A 17659-nucleotide genomic window follows, 5' to 3' on the forward strand; every position below is an offset into this window, starting at 1 on the left:
CTGCTGCATTCATTTGTGAGTAACATGCACTTTGAATGGAGCAGTGCATTGTAGCATTCACTGCTTGTCTCCTAAAGTGCACCCTGAATGAGGCAGTGTTCCATAGGAGCATCACGTAAAGTGCATTTTATAAGGTGCATGCTGTATTTTTTATTTGAAATGTAATATTATTTCATACAGTATATACAGACATCCTGATTCAGGAAAGCAATCAACCCAGTGCTTAACTTTAATGGACTGTAATTTGTAATATATATCTAATAAAAAACGAGGAGTACTTGTGGCACAAAATATGCAAAACTCTGGCCCAATATGACAACCTCCACCTAAGGTGAAGCAAAAACTCGCAGACAATCTTATCCATCCCCCACGCAAGTTCGTCTCCTTAGCGACCATAAAACATTAATACCTTCCTTTCAATCTTAATGAGTCTGTGTGATGGGCTTTTCCATTAAAAATATTTGGATTTAATTGTTGTGAGATAAATTTTCAAAGTATTTAGCTGTACAACTCTCATTAAAGTTTGACTTGTCTGGCTGAATCCCTCTACTCCCCTTTGAAAAGTTACCTGAGAGTCCACAGCAGAGATTATACAGCAGTTGTGATCTAAATAGCGGATAAAACTATCCAAGAGAGGATTTTTTCCCAGCAGTGTTGTTTGTGCTTTCCATAATTTATTGAAGCAGTTTTTGTAATGTACAATTGTGACATTGCCCCAAGCTACAATCTGGACTGTGAAATTGCTGTGCCCCTTAACTATCTTGCTCAGAGTACTCCTCTCACTGCTCTGCTAGTGGCAAGCAGCTCCTTCAGGTTTTGTTCTCACACAGCCATTAGTATGTGAAGGCACACCCAAAGTTATATGCAGGCTCTCTCAGCCACTCACAAACTGTACATGGGAAAACAACGAGGAGTCCTTGTGTCAGCCTTAGAGACTAACAAATTTATTTGGGCATAAGCTTTCATGGGCTAGAACCCACTTAATCAGATGCATCAGGTTGCATCTGATGTAGTGGGTTCTAGCCCACGAAGCTTATGCCCAAATAAATTTGTTAGTCTCTAAGGTGCCACGAGGACTCCTCATTTTTGCTGATACAGACTAACATGGCTACCACTCTGAAACCTGTATACAGGGAGACACCCCCAAATTCCCCCAACCCCAGCCTTGCACCCCAGAAATACACATCTTACACTGCTCAAGACCCCCTTGACTAGAGTAAGCTCGTTAATTAGTTCATCATACCATCAAAGGGTACAAATATGCAACAGTCTTTGTAACCTGAGTACCAAACCTGTAACCAACCTTCAATCAAAACCACACTGGCTTGGATAAAAAATAAGTTTAACAACTACAAAAAGATAGATTTTAAGCAATTATAAGTGGTATAAGCATAGACATTTAGAATTGTTTACAAAAGGAAATAAAAGATTAAAAAAACGCAACCTATTTCCTAAACTTTATCAGGTTAAGTCAAATTTGAAGCAGCAAGACTTCTCTTACCTAAAAGCCTACAGCATTCTGTGCCAACTGGAAAGCTTTTCCAGTTCGGTCCACTCCCCAAATTCAAATATTTTTGTCTTCCAAATGATCTTGTTGCCTTCAGTATAGGTGGGGAAGGAGATGTGAAGTGATGATGTCATTGTTGCTTATTCATTCTCTCCACCTGGCATTTAGGAATATCCCCTGACTTGGGTGCAGACACTCACTCTGTGGTATATGTGAGATTTGTAGCATCTCTCAGGTGAATTGCAAATCTTTTGCTAACGCCTTTTGTATATGCGAGGCTTGACATGTAAGGTTTTTGTTCACTATCATTTATTACCTCTGAGGGGCTGGTCTACGTGCATTCTTCAGACTCACAACATGTTTCAGTAACAAACATAGAACAAAATTTCATAACTTCAAATGCAATGATGATACACACATTTTAGCAGGATGATGATGCTCAACAGATTTTAACTTTTCCAGTGATACCTCACAGGGCACACTTTGCACAAGATTCAGGGCTTAAATTTAGCCGAAGTCCACCAGAGCGGACCTCCAGTAAATATTTTCAAACCTGTGGGAGGCGCGAGGTTTCGGGGCTTCAGCCCCTGTGGTGCACACCACAGGAGCTGAAGTCCTGAGCCCCGGCACCTCCCCTTCCCCCCACAGGGGCTAAAGCCTAAAGCTCTGAATTTGGGGGGAGGGTCCTCTGGGAAATAATCATTGAGAATTTAAATTTTCACAAGATTTATCATAATTTTGTAAAAATAGTGACCCATAATAGTGTAGATTGAAACATGATGATTGTGACATCAGATGCAGGGCATAAATACATTGGTATGTATCAGAGGACATGATGCATAGATGAGCCATGAAAGTGCTACCAAAAGCATTAATGTACTGTCACTCAGGGCCTGATCCTGAGAGGGGCTGAGTGGCTGCACCTCTCATTGAAGTCAGTGTCCTTGGCATCTCTCAGATCAACCCTAGATCAGCACTTTAGGGCATATGTAAGTAGTCCTAAGCGAGACCCAAATGGGCCAGATGGTGACTCCCTGACATTGGTAAACAGGTACCTCTATAGCCCCAATGGAGTCAGTAACTGTTGACCAGTCTGAGTGAAGGATTCACAGTATAGTCCTCACAATAAGGTAACTGCAGCCCTAGGTCTCTCCTCTGAAGCTAATAAACTGATACTAAGGATGAACTTGGCCTAATATACTTACTTATTACTCAGGCTGTTTTGCTGTACTGAGGTCCACATACTGTCCTTGAAGTCTTCTGTCTTTTTGCCCTTCTAAGATCTCAGTTGGGGAGGACTTCCTTGTATTTAATAAATCTTTGTGTATTTGTCTGCTTGTTGTATCTGAGAGGAACAAAGTGGAGCAGAGAGGTTGCTTGTTTAAAAAATTAGTCTTAATTTCTCTCAGGATTCTCTCTGTCTAGTCAAGTTTGTTTTAAACTAATGGAAGCAATTAGTGAATCACAGAGGGACTTTGTCTAAGAGGTAGCCATTTTCAGATAATGGAGCATAAAAGTCGGCACAGTGACATATGACACTAGAGCAGCATATTGGAGCAGTGCACTGTGTCTTAAACAGATGTTTAAGTATTTTGAATATTGAATCAATATGTACATATAGGAAGGGATTGTTCACATTGTACATTGTGTTTTTTTAAATTTAAATGAAATCAAACTAAGTGTTGAATTGTTTATAAAAGACAACCATTACAGCTTCTTTCTGTCTGTCTGTCTTTCTTATATATCAATTTTATCACTGTGCCTGTTTGGATTTTAGAGTTTACAGTTAAATTACTGTGACATACTGAGGTCCCTTCCAACCCTGATATTCTATGATTCTGTGATACGTAAATCAGGGGCTAATAATGCTCCCAGATTTCGTTTGTACAGTACATTGAGTGCTGGGTGGGAGCAGTATAAAAATAAATGGCAATAATACAGCTATAGTACACTCAGGACTTGCCTACACAAACATTTAAGCCATGTCTACACTACCGCTTATGTCAGCAAAATTTATGTCGCTCAGGGGTGTGAAAAAAACACCCCCGGGAGCACAGAAGTTCCGCCAGCATAAATGGTAGTGTGCACAGTGCTATGTCAGTGGGAGAGCTTCTTTTACCCGCATAGCTACCACCACTCATTGGGATGGTTTAATAATGTTGATGGGAGAGCTCTCTCCCGTCGGTGTAGAGCAGCTACACGAGAGCTCTTACAGTGGTGGAGCTGCATCGGTACAGCTGTGCTGCTGTAAGCTCTCTAGTGTAGACATAGCCTGAGTTTGCAGCAAGCTGGAGTGCAAGTCTACCCTATACTAGCCTGCCAGTCACCAACTGCCTATGTGGGCCCAGCTGTGCACTAATAGTGCTTTGAAACAGGAGTAGATTAAAGTGCACTAAGGAACTGTTAGTGTACATCCACAGTAGGGTGACCAGATGTCCCGATTTTATAGGGACAGACCTGATTTTTGGGTCTTTATTTTATATAGGCACCTACTATCCTCCCACCCCCATCCCAACTTTTCACATTTGCTGTCTGGTCACCCTAGTCCACAGGGTCTACACGGACATGCTGCAAACTAAATATATAGACATGCCTGGAGTATGTTCTTACATACTTACTATGGCTGAGAATTGGGGGCAGATTGTCAAAAGCTCCTAAGGATTTAGGACCAGGAGTCTCATTGTAAGTCAGTCTCTAAATCCCATAGTGGCATTGAAATCTCCCCCTAAAATGCTAAATACTTAATAGTTTTCTGGTGATAACGTAGCTTGGGTTGTGAGTGATGCTGTGCAAACCTTACATGTTTATACTTATTGAGACTTTAGAGATTCCTCATTATGGGCCTAGCCTAAAACCAGTGGACAGATCTTCTTGATCTCAGTGGAGTTTGGCTCAGTCTCTATATGTATATGCAGTAATTCAAAGTGATCCCAGGATTTTAACAAGATGTAATGGGCCTGAATTAGAACTCTCACTCCAAAGAGCCACAATCTTTGAGAACGTTGTGATTCAGTTCCACATTAGAACTTTGCGGCTTGAGGCAACCTCCAATTTTTATTGACATCATGTAAGGCCTAATTCTGCAGTTGTTCCTCATCCCTTAACCCAGCAAAACTCCTGTTCATCTCAACAGAAGTTCTTCTTCGAGTGATTGCTCACATCCATTCCAGTTAGGTGTGCGCGCCGCGCGTGCACGTTCGTCGGAAACTTTTTTACCCTAGCAACTCCAGTGGGCCGGCAGGTCGCCCCCTGGAGTGGCGCCGCCATGGCGCCCAATATATATCCCTGCCGGCCCACCCGCTCCTCAGTTCCTTCTTACCGCCGTGTCGGTCGTTGGAACTGTGGAGCGCGGCATAGCTGTCCTCCACGTCCCTAGCTCTCCTTGTTCTCTATCGTTATCTCTATTGTAGTTGTTAATTAGATTGTTAAGTGTAGATAGTGGTAGTTAAGTGATAAGTAGTTTGTAAATAGTTCTTCGCCGGGGGCTTAGCCCTTCCCGGCACCCGGCACCGGGCTCATGCCTGGTTCGCCGGGCTTCAAGCAGTGTGCGGCCTGCAAGAAGCCCATGCCTACCAGCGATCCCCACGACGCGTGCCTGAAGTGCCTGGGGGAATCGCACAGATCCGACAAGTGCCGCATCTGCAAGGCTTTTAAGCCAAGGACTAAGAAGGAGAGGGATCAAAGGCTCCGGACTCTCCTTATGGAGGCGGCACTTGACCCGGCGGCTTCGCAGGCCGGGATGTCGGCGCCGGCACTGGATCGCACCGGCACCGAGAAGACTCCCCGGCACCGACCTTCTCCGGCACCGGGGACAGAGCCTAGGCCGTCGAAGTCCATTACTCCGGCCAGGCAGACCCGAGTGGAGCGCCCGGCCTCAACATCGGCCGCGGCGCCGCCGGCACCGTCGACTCCGGGCCCGGCGGGTCCGTCGAGTCCGGTGCCGCCAAGCTCCCCCATGACATCTGGGGTCGAGATAGTGGTGCCATCCACACCAGAGACCTTCGCCTCGGCACGGGACCTCATAGCCATGACCGAGCCCACTCAGCTACCACCCCCGGTACCTCCGGTGCGGGTCGTGTCCAGAGGCAAGCCTATGATGTCGGCACCGTCTCGGGACTCACGTTCTCGATCCAGGTCCCGACGTCACGGTCGCTCCAGATCCCGCCGCCGCTCGCAGTCCCGGCACCGCTCCCCTCAGCGGTACCGGTCGCACTCGCGGCGCCGGTCGACATCGAGACGATCGCGGTCAGACTCCAGCCGCCGTTACCGGCACCGCGATTCCAGGAGCCGATCCAGACATTCGCCGCACCGGTCGACCTCCCGGCGCCGAGCTGGTGGCAGGTCCCGGTCCCGGTCGACCTCCCGGCACCGAACCGGTGGCAGGTCCCGATCCCGGCACCGAAGCGGCGCCCGGTACCGGTCCAGATCCCGGCACCGTGACAGAACCCGGTCCCGGTCCCGGCACCGATACGACTCCCGGCACTGGTCCCCGGCACCGAGACGATCGCCCGTGCCGGCCCGCGCGGACCCTTACCATCCAGGGTCCGCCCCGCCATGGCCCTCTAGACAGCCGTCCGTGTCTTCATTAACGGACAGTGGGTACGCGCTGGGCACCGACCGGCAGGCGGCGCTGTTCAGTGAGCCTCCACAGCAGGACCAAGGCCCGCAGCAATGGGGTTTCTGGACACCCTGGGCATATCATCAGGCCCAGGGCCCCCAACAGCTCCCTGCTAGGCCGGCGACTGCGGAGCGCAGGGCACCTGAAGCCTCGTTATCTCGCCCCCCTCCCTCCCCGGATGGGGAGGAAGGGTCCAAGCATCAAGACTCCGCTTTGGCTCCTGAGGCAGAGGCGAGGGCCGAGGGAGACCCCCCATTAGACACTCTCTTGCCGGGGGTCTCCTCATCCTCCTCCCCTGATGAAGCGGTGGCTGGGACCTCCTCCAACAGCCCCCGCTGGACCTCAGGGCGCACCAGGACCTCCTCAGGCGAGTAGCCCAAAATCTGAGTCTGCAAGCCGAGGAGGTCTCGGAGGTAGAGGACCCTATTGTGACCATCCTCTCGGCAGACGCTCCCACCAGGGTCGCCCTGCCGTTCATACGAACCATCCAGGCCAACGCCAACACCATCTGGCAGTCTCCGGCCTCCATTCCTCCCACTGCGAAGGGCGTCGAGAGGAAGTACATGGCTCCTTCTAAGGGCTACGAGTACCTCCACGTACACCCGACTCCGTGTTCCCTGGTGGTCCAATCTGTCAACGATAAAGAGCGTCACGGCCAGGAGGCTCCAGCCCCCAAATCCAGGGAGGCCAGGCGGATGGATCTCCTCGGCCGTAAGGTGTACTCGGCTGGGGCGCTGCAGCTCAGGGTCTCCAACCAGCAGGCCCTGTTAAGCAGATACGCCTTCAACTCCTGGGTGGCAGCAGATAAATTCAAGGAGCTGCTGCCATAAGATGCTCGTCAGGAGTTTACGGCCATCTTAGAGGAAGGCAAGAAGGTCGCACGCACGTCCTTGCAAGCCTCTTTGGACGCTGCGGATTCGGCTGCCCGTACCCTCGCGTCGGGTGTAACAATGCGTCGCCTCTCCTGGCTGCAGGTTTCCGGCCTTCCGCCGGAGCTCCAGCACACTATACAGGACCTTCCTTTCGAAGGCCAAGGATTATTCTCGGACAAGACAGACCCCAGACTCAAGAGTCTGAAAGACAACCGAGTCATCATGCGGTCACTTGGGATGCACACACCAGTGACGCAACGCAGACCCTTCCGGCCGCAGCAACAACAACAACAGCGCAGGCCGTATTCCCAGTTCCGCCAGCGGCAGGACCTTAACAGGCGCCGCGGCAGGAACGGAAGGCGCAGGCACTCGGGGAACCAAGGGGGGCAAAACCAAGGCTCCTCTAAGCCCCCGCCTGGACCCAAGCCTTCATTTTGAAGGTGCGCCCGAGGGCGCAGTAACAGTTTCCCCAATGGATCCTTTCCCCCCGTTTTCCAACCGCCTTTCGTTTTTCCTCCCAGCGTGGTCCCTAATAACATCAGACCGCTGGGTCTTACGCACGGTGCAGTCGGGATACCGCCTGCAGTTTGTTTCATTTCCTCCTCCCCGCCCCCCTTCCTCGTCCCTCTTCAGGGACCCCTCTCACGAGCAATTCCTTCGGCAGGAGGTGCAGACGCTCCTCGGCAAAGGAGCTATAGAGGCGGTGCCGGAGAACGAGAAAGGCAAGGGGTTTTATTCCCGCTACTTTCTGATCCCCAAGGCCAAGGGAGGCCTCAGGCCTATCCTCGACCTGCGAGAGCTCAACAAGTACCTGGTGAAGTTGAAGTTCCGCATGGTTTCCTTGGGGACCATTATCCCATCCCTGGATCCGGGAGACTGGTACGCCGCCCTCGACATGCAGGACGCGTATTTTCACATTGCTATCTGGCCACCCCACAGACGTTTCCTTCGCTTCGTTGTGGGGTCTCTGCATTACCAATTTGCAGTCCTCCCATTTGGCTTGTCCACGGCCCCGAGAGTGTTTACGAAATGCATGGCAGTTGTTGTGGCGCAGCTTCGGCGCAGTCGTATCCACGTGTTCCCGTATCTGGACGATTGGTTGATTCGGGGCACGTCGGAACAACAAGTCTGCAGCCATGTTCGTGTGATCACCGACATGTTCGCCACTCTGGGCCTCTTGGTGAACACAGACAAGTCCACCCTGGCCCCCACACAAAGGGTGGAATTCATCGGGGCCGTCCTGGACGCCACTGTGGGCAGGGCCTTGCTGCCATTGCAGCGGTTCCAGGCCTTGTCGGCAATCGTGCAATGACTACAGACAGCCCCCTTGACGTCAGTGAGGACGTGTCTAACCCTGTTAGGCCACATGGCGGCCTGTACTTTCGTGACCAATTACGCTCGGCTCCGCATGAGGCCACTCCAGTTGTGGCTCATCAGTCATTACAGACCGACAAGACAGCCACTAGATATGTTAATCACGATCCCCCAGAGGGTCTTAGATTCTCTCGGCTGGTGGCTGGACCAGTCAGTGTTGTGTGCGGGTCTCCCCTTCCACCCATCTCAGCCCTCGGTGTCCCTAACAACAGATGCCTCAGATCTCGGCTGGGGGGCCCACGCAGGGACCCTGAGGACGCAGGGCCTGTGGTCCCAGGAGGAGGTGGGGCTACACATCAACATGCGGGAGTTGAGAGCAGTCCGTCTTGCTTGTCAAACGTTCTGTCATCAGCTCCAGGGTCGTTGTGTCGCGGTGTTCACCGACAACACGACGACCATGTATTATATCAACAAGCAGGGCGGCACCAGATCCTCCTCCCTGTGCCACGAGGCGATACGACTCTGGGACTTTTGTGTAGCCCACTCCATTCACCTCATGGCTTCCTTCCTCCCCGGAGTACGGAACACGCTGGCGGATCGATTGAGCAGATCCTTCCTGTCACACGAGTGGTCCCTTCGCCCAGAAGTCGCCCTCTCCATCTTCCGGAGGTGGGGTTATCCCCGGGTGGACCTCTTCGCGTCCAAGGGGAACAGGAAGTGCCAAGCGTTCTGCTCCTTTCAGGGCAGGGAGCCCGGGTCGATAGCGGATGCCTTCCTCATCCAGTGGTCGACCCACCTGTACTATGCGTTTCCCCCATTCCCGTTGGTCCACAGGGTCCTTCCGAAGGTGCGCAGGGACAGGGCTCACGTGATCATGGTAGCCCCGGCATGGCCCAGACAGCACTGGTACCCCATGCTGCTGGACCTGACCATAGCCGACCCAGTTCCCCTGCCCCTTCATCCGGACCTGATTACCCAGGAGCACGGGACCCTCTGTCACCCGGACCTGCAGTCGCTGCACCTAGCGGCGTGGCTCCTGCGTGGCTGACTGGCTCTGAGCTGCGCTGTTCCACGCCGGTGAGGGAGGTGCTCTTGGGCAGCAGGAAGCCGTCCACAAGAGCGACATATTTGGCCAAATGGAAGCGCTTCTCCTATTGGTGCGTGGAGAGAAATCTCCGCCCTATGGAAGTTTCAGTAGCCGACATCTTAGACTACATTTGGTCCCTCAAAGGGCAAGGTCTGGCCATATCGTCGTTACGAGTCCACCTAGCAGCTATCTCCACCTTTCACCCGGGTGCGGATGGTCGCTCTGTTTTTTCCCACCCGACGGTGTCTAGATTCCTTAAGGGGCTGGAACGTTTATACCCTAACGTCCGTCCCCCTGCTCCAACCTGGGATCTTAACCTGGTGTTGTCCCGGCTCATGGGGCCCCCCTTTGAGCCGTTAGCTACTTGCTCCCTGCTTTACCTCTCTTGGAAGACGGCCTTTCTAGTAGCTATCACCTCAGCTAGACGGGTGTCGGAACTCCGGGCTCTTGTGGTAGACCCCCCATATACGGTCTTCCACAAGGACAAGGTGCAGCTGAGACCACACCCTGCTTTTCTCCCCAAGGTGGTCTCAGCCTTCCACGTCAACCAAGAGATATTCCTCCCGGTTTTTTTCCCGAAACCTCACTCCTCAGGCAGGGAGCAGCAGCTCCACTCGCTTGATGTCCGTAGGGCTCTCGCGTTTTACGTGGAGAGGACTAAGCCCTTCCGCAAATCCCCCCAGCTTTTCGTGGCGGTAGCGGACCGCATGAAAGGGCTTCCTATCTCCTCCCAGAGGTTATCCTCATGGGTAACGTCCTGTATCAGGACCTGCTATGACTTGGCCCACGTCCCTACGGGCCGTGTGACTGCGCATTCTACCAGGGCGCAGGCGTCGTCGCTGGCTTTCCTTGCCCGTGTGCCCATCCAGGAAATCTGTCGGGCAGCGACCTGGTCATCGGTCCACACCTTTGCTTCCCACTACGCCCTGGTCCAGCAGTCTAGAGAGGATGCGGCCTTCGGATCTGCTGTGCTCCATGCCGCGACTTCTCGCTCCGACCCCACCGCCTAGGTATGGCTTGGGATTCACCTAACTGGAATGGATGTGAGCAATCACTCGAAGAAGAAAAGACGGTTACTCACCTTTGTAACTGTTGTTCTTCGAGATGTGTTGCTCACATCCATTCCACACCCGCCCTCCTTCCCCACTGTCGGAGTCGCCGGCAAGAAGGAACCGAGGAGCGGGTGGGCCGGCAGGGATATATATTGGGCGCCATGGCGGCGCCACTCCAGGGGGCGACCTGCCGGCCCACTGGAGTTGCTAGGGTAAAAAAGTTTCCGACGAACGTGCACGCGCGGCGCGCACACCTAACTGGAATGGATGTGAGCAACACATCTCGAAGAACAACAGTTACAAAGGTGAGTAACCGTCTTTTTTGTGTTAGTAAGAACTGAGCTTCAAGCTACTGCACATCTTCCATTTTCTATGGCATCAGTCACTGGGCCTGAGACTACCAAGAACTTCAGAGCCAGGGCCACAGAAAATTCCTGTATTTGGTTCCTGTGTCAGTGTCCCTCAATGTCTACGTTTGATGCAGACTATGAACTCTTAAAGGCAGGGATTGTGTCTCCCTTTCCAAACCTCTGTAGAGAGCTGTTCAAAGTTACCTACCCATAATAACCAAAATAAAGATAACAATAATGTAATATTCTCTAGACAAACGAAGTCATTATTTTTGTTTGAACTTCTAGCAGTGCAGAAGATGACCATTCCTATCATGTAAAAAATATTTGGTGTGTCGGAGGTGGGAGGCACAGGTAGCTGGAGAGAGGTTTAAATTGAAATATTCCAGATGAGACAGGCATAAAAGTCATTTACTGCAAACCAAGCAACAATGAAAGGTGAAGTTGTAGAATAACACACTGTATAAAAAAAAAACAGTGAGGAGCGCTTTTCCCTGGGTTTTGGAATAAACAGTAATTAAATCATGTAAAATGTGACAGTGAAATTGCTTAAAAACAAAATCCTCCCACTATAATTGCTTTGATACCCACATTTTTTTTTAAATGCTAGGTAACTTTATCCAGTGTTTTTATCAGCAAAATGTGACACTTGCTGTTGGTGCCTCATAATTTATGGCAGCATTAGCTGACAGTTCCAACAGCATATAGATTTTAAAATGTACTAAAATTGTTTAAATAAATATATAATCTGGAAAGCCTTTGTAAGCAGCACAGTTATGAAATGATCTCGATACTAAAGCCATTTAGAGATACACTTTGCATAATGCAGCAGAAGGATGGCCCAGTGGTTGGGGTGCTACTCTAGGACTCAGGAGACCTAGATTCAGTTCATTGTTCCATCACAGGCTTTGTTGTGACCTTGGGCAAGTCACTTAGGGCTTGTCTACACAGGGACACTCAGGATAATTAATATGAATTAACTAAAGGTCTGAATTTAAAGTGGATTAGTTAAAGCCTAGTTCAGAATTAAAGAGTCCTCAATTTGGTTTAGTTTAATTCACTTCCAAAATGAATTAAGCTATAGTGAATTAAAGCCAATTTAATTCTGAATGAGAGTATCCACACAGGGGTTTAATGCCGCTGAGCTAATTCACTTTAAATTCATACCTTTAGTTAATTTGGATTAATTTTCCTAAGTGTCCCTGTCTAGACAAAATCCTAAGGGTATGTCTACACAGCAAAGAAAAACCTGCGGTTGGCCCATGCCAGCTGACTCACCAAGACCCTCCCACCGGGAACCTGGAGCTCAGGCTCTAGCCTGAGCCCAGAAGTCTATGCAGCAATGAAACAGCCCCACAGCCCACATCCCAGGGGCATGGGTTTTTCTTTGCTATGAAGACGTATTTTAAGTGTCTCTCTGTCTCTAGTCACTGTGTAAAAAGAGGTTATAATAGCACTGTCCGACCTCTTGCGGGGTATTAGGAGGATAGATACATAAAAGGTTGCGGGGTGCTCACATAGGACAGTGACGGCAGCCATATAAGTACCTAAGACATATAGCTGTATATCCATTTGCAAACACTTGAAATGTTTTCACTGCTGTAATGTGTTTCTTTTGATAGCGTGTATGTTTTTTTCTGGTGGCTTCTTGGAGCAGTCAAAAATATTGTGCTTTGCTGGTTCAAAATGTATCTAATCTGTCAATTGTGTTGCTTAATTAATATCATAGAAATCATAGAATATTAGGGTTGGAAGGGACCCCCTGCTCAAAGCAGGACCAATCCCCAAATGGCCCCCTCAAATATGGGGTGATTTATTTTGTTTTTAACCTAACATTTGTGATATTCAGCATGGCATGCATAAAAAGTGCTTCTCACTCTCATCTTTACATTAATTCTACTTAAAAATACACAAAGATTTATCAGTAAGAGAACTTTGATCTGATTTTTTATAGAGAGAGAGAGAGAGAGACTGTACATTGCAGTTTGTTTCAGAGTTCCAACTCTTTCACTTGACTGTAATATGCCGAACAGTCAGATCAGCGAGAGATTACAGTTCTGTCTGTGTATCCAACTCCAGCAGAGGGATACGTTTAAAATTTTTCTTTGTGTAAAAACTATTTTTTTATTATTTTGATAATGGAATTGTTACAGGTGTTTAAATTTTAGTTGAGCATCTATACATATCTGTCTCGTAGGTAAATTGTTGAATTGTTGGGCAAAAAAAAATACATTTTGTCTAAAGAATACCCACAGTGGGGTAATAGACTCTAGTTGAATGTAAAAGATAATGGTGACAAGGGAGAAATCCACTTGTAGAAATGGGGAACAGCTGTGTTTTAGATCGAATGAAACTGTATCAAATACTTTAAAAATGGCCCACAACTTCTTCCCTGGGGATGGAGATAAAGCACAAGAGCATTCCTGAAAGGTCAAAGAAACAGTTAAATCATTTCCTTGATGGTTATTAGAGATATAGAGCATGCGGCTGAAAATTAAATGTCTGAAACTTGTGTTTGATTGCTTTTTTTAATCTGATATGCATATTCTCTGTCTCTTACCTCCTATTCTAGTGAAATTTAGTGACTGTCCTGGGAACAACGGAATTCAGTTCGAAACCAACAACTTGGACTTCAAAGTGAGGACAGATGGGACCATATATGCTACCCACCAGGTGCAAATCCCCTTGAAGCAAACAGTGTTTATGGTAACTGCATGGGACCATCAGACCCTGGAGAGATGGGAAGCAATGGTCAGATTACTGGTTGGGGAGAAAACACAGCACAATGGACACAAGGTAAAGGCCTTTAAGGCTGTCTTTCCTTGATTAAAATTGCCTCTTGTGGTGTTTCATGGACTCATAATAATGTAGAGCTGGAACGGACCTCAAGAGGTCATCTAGGCCATCTGCATGCACTGAGGCAGGATTAAATATACCTAGACCTACTTCCTGTTATGTTGCCTATTTCTCACGGAAGTTGCACATCATATGAATGTGAACTATATGTATTGTACAACTGTATTTAAAGGGCAGGTTTTCAAATAAGAAGTGCCACAAGCCATGGCCAACATCTTGTGAACAATTCTTTAGCAGTATATTCTCCTGCTGACATATGTGCTTTCACTTAGTGTTACTAGAGCGGAGAATAAACTTCTCAGTTCATACTTTTATAGTCTTAAGTGATCACCTGGTTCTGATATACCGGTATATAGTGAAGCTTTTTAGTCTATAGAATTTTTCCTACTAGAATTTCTTTGCTGTTAATAGTTAATATTGTCCCTCCACTGGAAATAAAGCCCTCGAATGAATGAATAGCAATAAGACCCTGTGATCGACTGCCTTCCAGAACTTAATTGCAACCTTTTCTCAAAACACCCAAGGTCACATTTTGCTCTGTTGCAGTGAAGTAAATCTGGAATAACACCACTAACTCTGTTTCCGCTGGTGCAGCTGAGCGGGGAATTTAACCCATGAAGTTTTCTACAGTGATTTTATAATAATAAATTTCTTGCAGCGAGCAATGTCTATCTGTCTCTAAAGCCCCATGGAAATGCAACGTGCTCCCACAGTGAAGATCAAACAAGGAGATTTTAACTTGTTTTCTTTGAAGACAGCAAGGGCTGGAGCATTGTTTCTGGCTCAAAAGCAACACGCTCTAGTGCCCTCAGTGGCCAAAAGGGCAACCAGGCACAACATGGCACCTTTGTGGCAGGCATTCAGTCTGCTGAGCATCAGTGTCCCTTCTCCCTGGAGTTAAATAACTCAAGCCAGTTCCAATGCCTTAGAAAACCACCAATACATCGCATCTCAACTGTATTAATTATTATATATTTAACATCATAGATGTGCATGGTGACTAAAAAAGAAGGAACAGTCCCTGCCGTGCAGTCTGAGGGCTACGTCATGGAATTTAGGCTATGTCTACACTATGAGAGAGGGGAGTGATTTCTCCTGCTTGGGTACGCAGGCTCACATTAGCTCTCAGTGAACTACCATGAGTGTAACTAGCAGTGTAGCCACAGGAGCAGAGGCATGGCTGAGCCATATCGAGTACATATCTACCAGTTTCACGCATGGCCCAACTGAGCCTCCACTGCCATTACCAGTGCTACCACAGCGACACAGCTATTTACACGTGCGCTAACTCAATGAGAGCTAGCACGAGCAAGTGTACATGAGCAAGGGACTCGCAACGCTAGCTCATAGTGTAGATGACAATGGTACAGCGCCAGCCCACCAAAGGGGCAGCTCAGGGAGGCCACACCCAAGTGGCGGGAAAAAAAAGCCACAATTAGCGGCACTTCAGCAGCAGCTCTACCGCCGCCGCTTCATTCTTCGGTGGCAATTCGGGTGCCAGTCCTTCGCTCCGAGAGGGACTGAGGGACCTGCTGCCGAATTGCCGCCAAAGAGCCGGACATGCCACTCCCTCCGTTATCTGCCGCAAGCACCTGTGGTCACAGTCCTGCTTCCTTCCCATCCTTTTTGGGACAGTTTTCACCTGCTGGGAGACATAGTAGAAAGCACTTAGATGGAGTTGTTTTCTGTAGCCACCCAATGTTTTCACCCCAGAACTTTTACAGGGCTTTGAGCCATGTACATATACCACCTCCTCCATCTTCTGCAGCATTGCTCTGTCTTGTACAAGACATAATTAAGCCGTGTACATTACATCAAAAGAATCCAGCTAGGCAAAATTTTTCAGAGAAAAATGCAGATACACCTCAATGTTCCACGAATTTGTGTTGGTTTCACTGAATTGTTTCAGTTGAAAAAAAAATAATCCTAAGAAATCAAACTGTTTCATTTTGACATTTTTCCTATTGATACATTTTACATGTTTTGGTTCAAAATGACTTTTTCTTTCAAAAATGTCCTTTAATTTTATTTTAGAAAATCCAAACAAAAATATACAAAACTCTTGAAATCAAATCAAAATGTTTCATTTTGGAGATGCACAAATTTTGTTTTAATTTTTGATTCGCTAAAAATTCAGAAAATTTTCATTTTGTGTTTGAGCTTAAAAGCGATTTAAAAAAATTCAGAGTTGCCAATGAATTGAAAAAAAAATCTATTAATCACAAAGCTCTGCAAAAGCCCATTTCTCTTTAACAGTGATTTAAATATTGGGGAACAAAGTAATGCAACCTCTGTACTACAGTTTCTTCTCACTCTGGGAAAACCCAGAGAATGCACATTTCTCCTGTAGTAAAATATTTGACTGGAAATTCCTCTAATGTTAATATAAACTGAACTGTGGTTCAAGATAGAACGAGCCACAGCCTTTTAAAATTCATATCGTTCCTTTCTAAAAGCCTTATTAGTGTATAGTTTGAGGCTGAAAAATGGTGGAAAACAAGACTAATGACAAGGTCACAGACAGTTTTATTGTGCCACATCGCAGGCATCTGACTTGTGTTTTATTTAAACCCTTATGCTTTTTGCAAACAAAATAAGACTTTGTTTACCAAAGAAAGGAACAGCATCATGAGATTATTTTCAAAGATAACAATGCGGTGCTAAAGACCAACACTATCCAGTTTCAGGCCACGACCCTAATATACAGCATTTCATGGCTTTTACGGGAAAAGATTTGAAATGTATTTTTATAAGATATAATATGACTCAAGCAAAAATGCTTTTACAAAAACTGTTTTAGGGACTTTTCTGATTCACCTGCAAGACTTCAAATAAATATCAATAATGTTTCCTGAGAACAACAAACCATTATGTGTGATCTGTGTTGCAGTATAGATGAGTGTTTCTCAACCTCTTTGATACTAGGGACCGGCTTGCTGCCTTCCTAAATTGTGTCAGGGAGATTTTAGGGACCGACACCGATCAACGGATCAATTGTTGAGAAACACTGATGCAGACAATCAATATCATCCATTTTACTTTGTAAATCTGTGAGCGATTTTGTGTAGGTGATCTGTTGCTCCTGGATCATTAAAAATTGCTGGCATTAAGTCTCTCACCCAGCCCTCCGCTGTCAGAGTTTGCTGACATTTATCCCTACCACAGACTTCCCCTTTGGGGCTGGTTAGCAATCACCTGTAATTCCTCCTGCTCCTTGGGGATTGCAGACCAACTATGGCTGACTCTTGCAGAGGTATACTGGGCAAAAGAGAAATGTCATAGTCCTCTGCTTCTCTGCCCCTTCCCATCCCCACCCCCACCCCACCCACCAGCCTATTCATTGAAAGGGGAAACAAAATTTGTTTCAGAATTATCATTGAATTAAAATTCCATAAGGAAATTATTGGCCTACCTGGAGAGGGCACCATTCAAAAGTTAGCTTGTCCTAGTGCGTACTACAGTGCAACCCTTACAGAGAAGAAGGTTGATCCAGTGGTTAGGGCACTAGCCTGGAACTGAGGAGACATAGGATTAGATTCCTGCTCTGCCATGCACTCTTGAGGTGTGGAGTCTTGGGCAAGTCACGTAAAATGGAGATAATAGCACGGCCCTACCTCTCTGTAGTGTTGTCAGGAGGCATTCATTCAAGATTGGGAGGCTCTCAGATATTGTGACAACAGGGGCCATAGATGGAGCTTAGACAGAAACATCATGGTATTTGAGAAGCCTTCACAATGGATAGCGTGCTGGTAGACTGCTGCCCTGCAGTGGGGCTGCCACTGAATTCAGAAGGGCACTGTGCTGCTGCAGCTGTTCACTGGAGAGTTAGAGATTTTGTTATTACCCAGGTATCTCAGTAACAGCAGCATGGTTACTCTTGCTGAAAACTGACATTTTTAAAGCTGAGCAACGCTTACACTATGGCTCTGTTTCCTCTCTTTTGTTTTACACCCATAAAATTTGCTAATTACCTTAGAGATAACATAACCTCATTCTTGAAGAA

General features: G+C 47.5%; 1 protein-coding gene across 2 annotated transcripts in view; it reads left to right on the plus strand.

Moving 5' to 3' along the window:
* CDH4 (cadherin 4) overlaps window positions 1–17659 on the plus strand; it is a 718652-nt gene that overhangs the window by 450228 nt on the left and 250765 nt on the right. For both annotated transcript variants that reach the window (XM_050917772.1, XM_050917773.1), the window contains exon 3: window positions 13373–13596. In XM_050917772.1, the coding sequence (XP_050773729.1) occupies window positions 13373–13596 (224 nt within the window). The remainder of the gene's footprint in view (window positions 1–13372; window positions 13597–17659) is intronic.

Source organism: Gopherus flavomarginatus, chromosome 11, assembly GCF_025201925.1.
Source record: "Gopherus flavomarginatus isolate rGopFla2 chromosome 11, rGopFla2.mat.asm, whole genome shotgun sequence".
NCBI classification, from domain to species: Eukaryota; Metazoa; Chordata; order Testudines; family Testudinidae; genus Gopherus; species Gopherus flavomarginatus.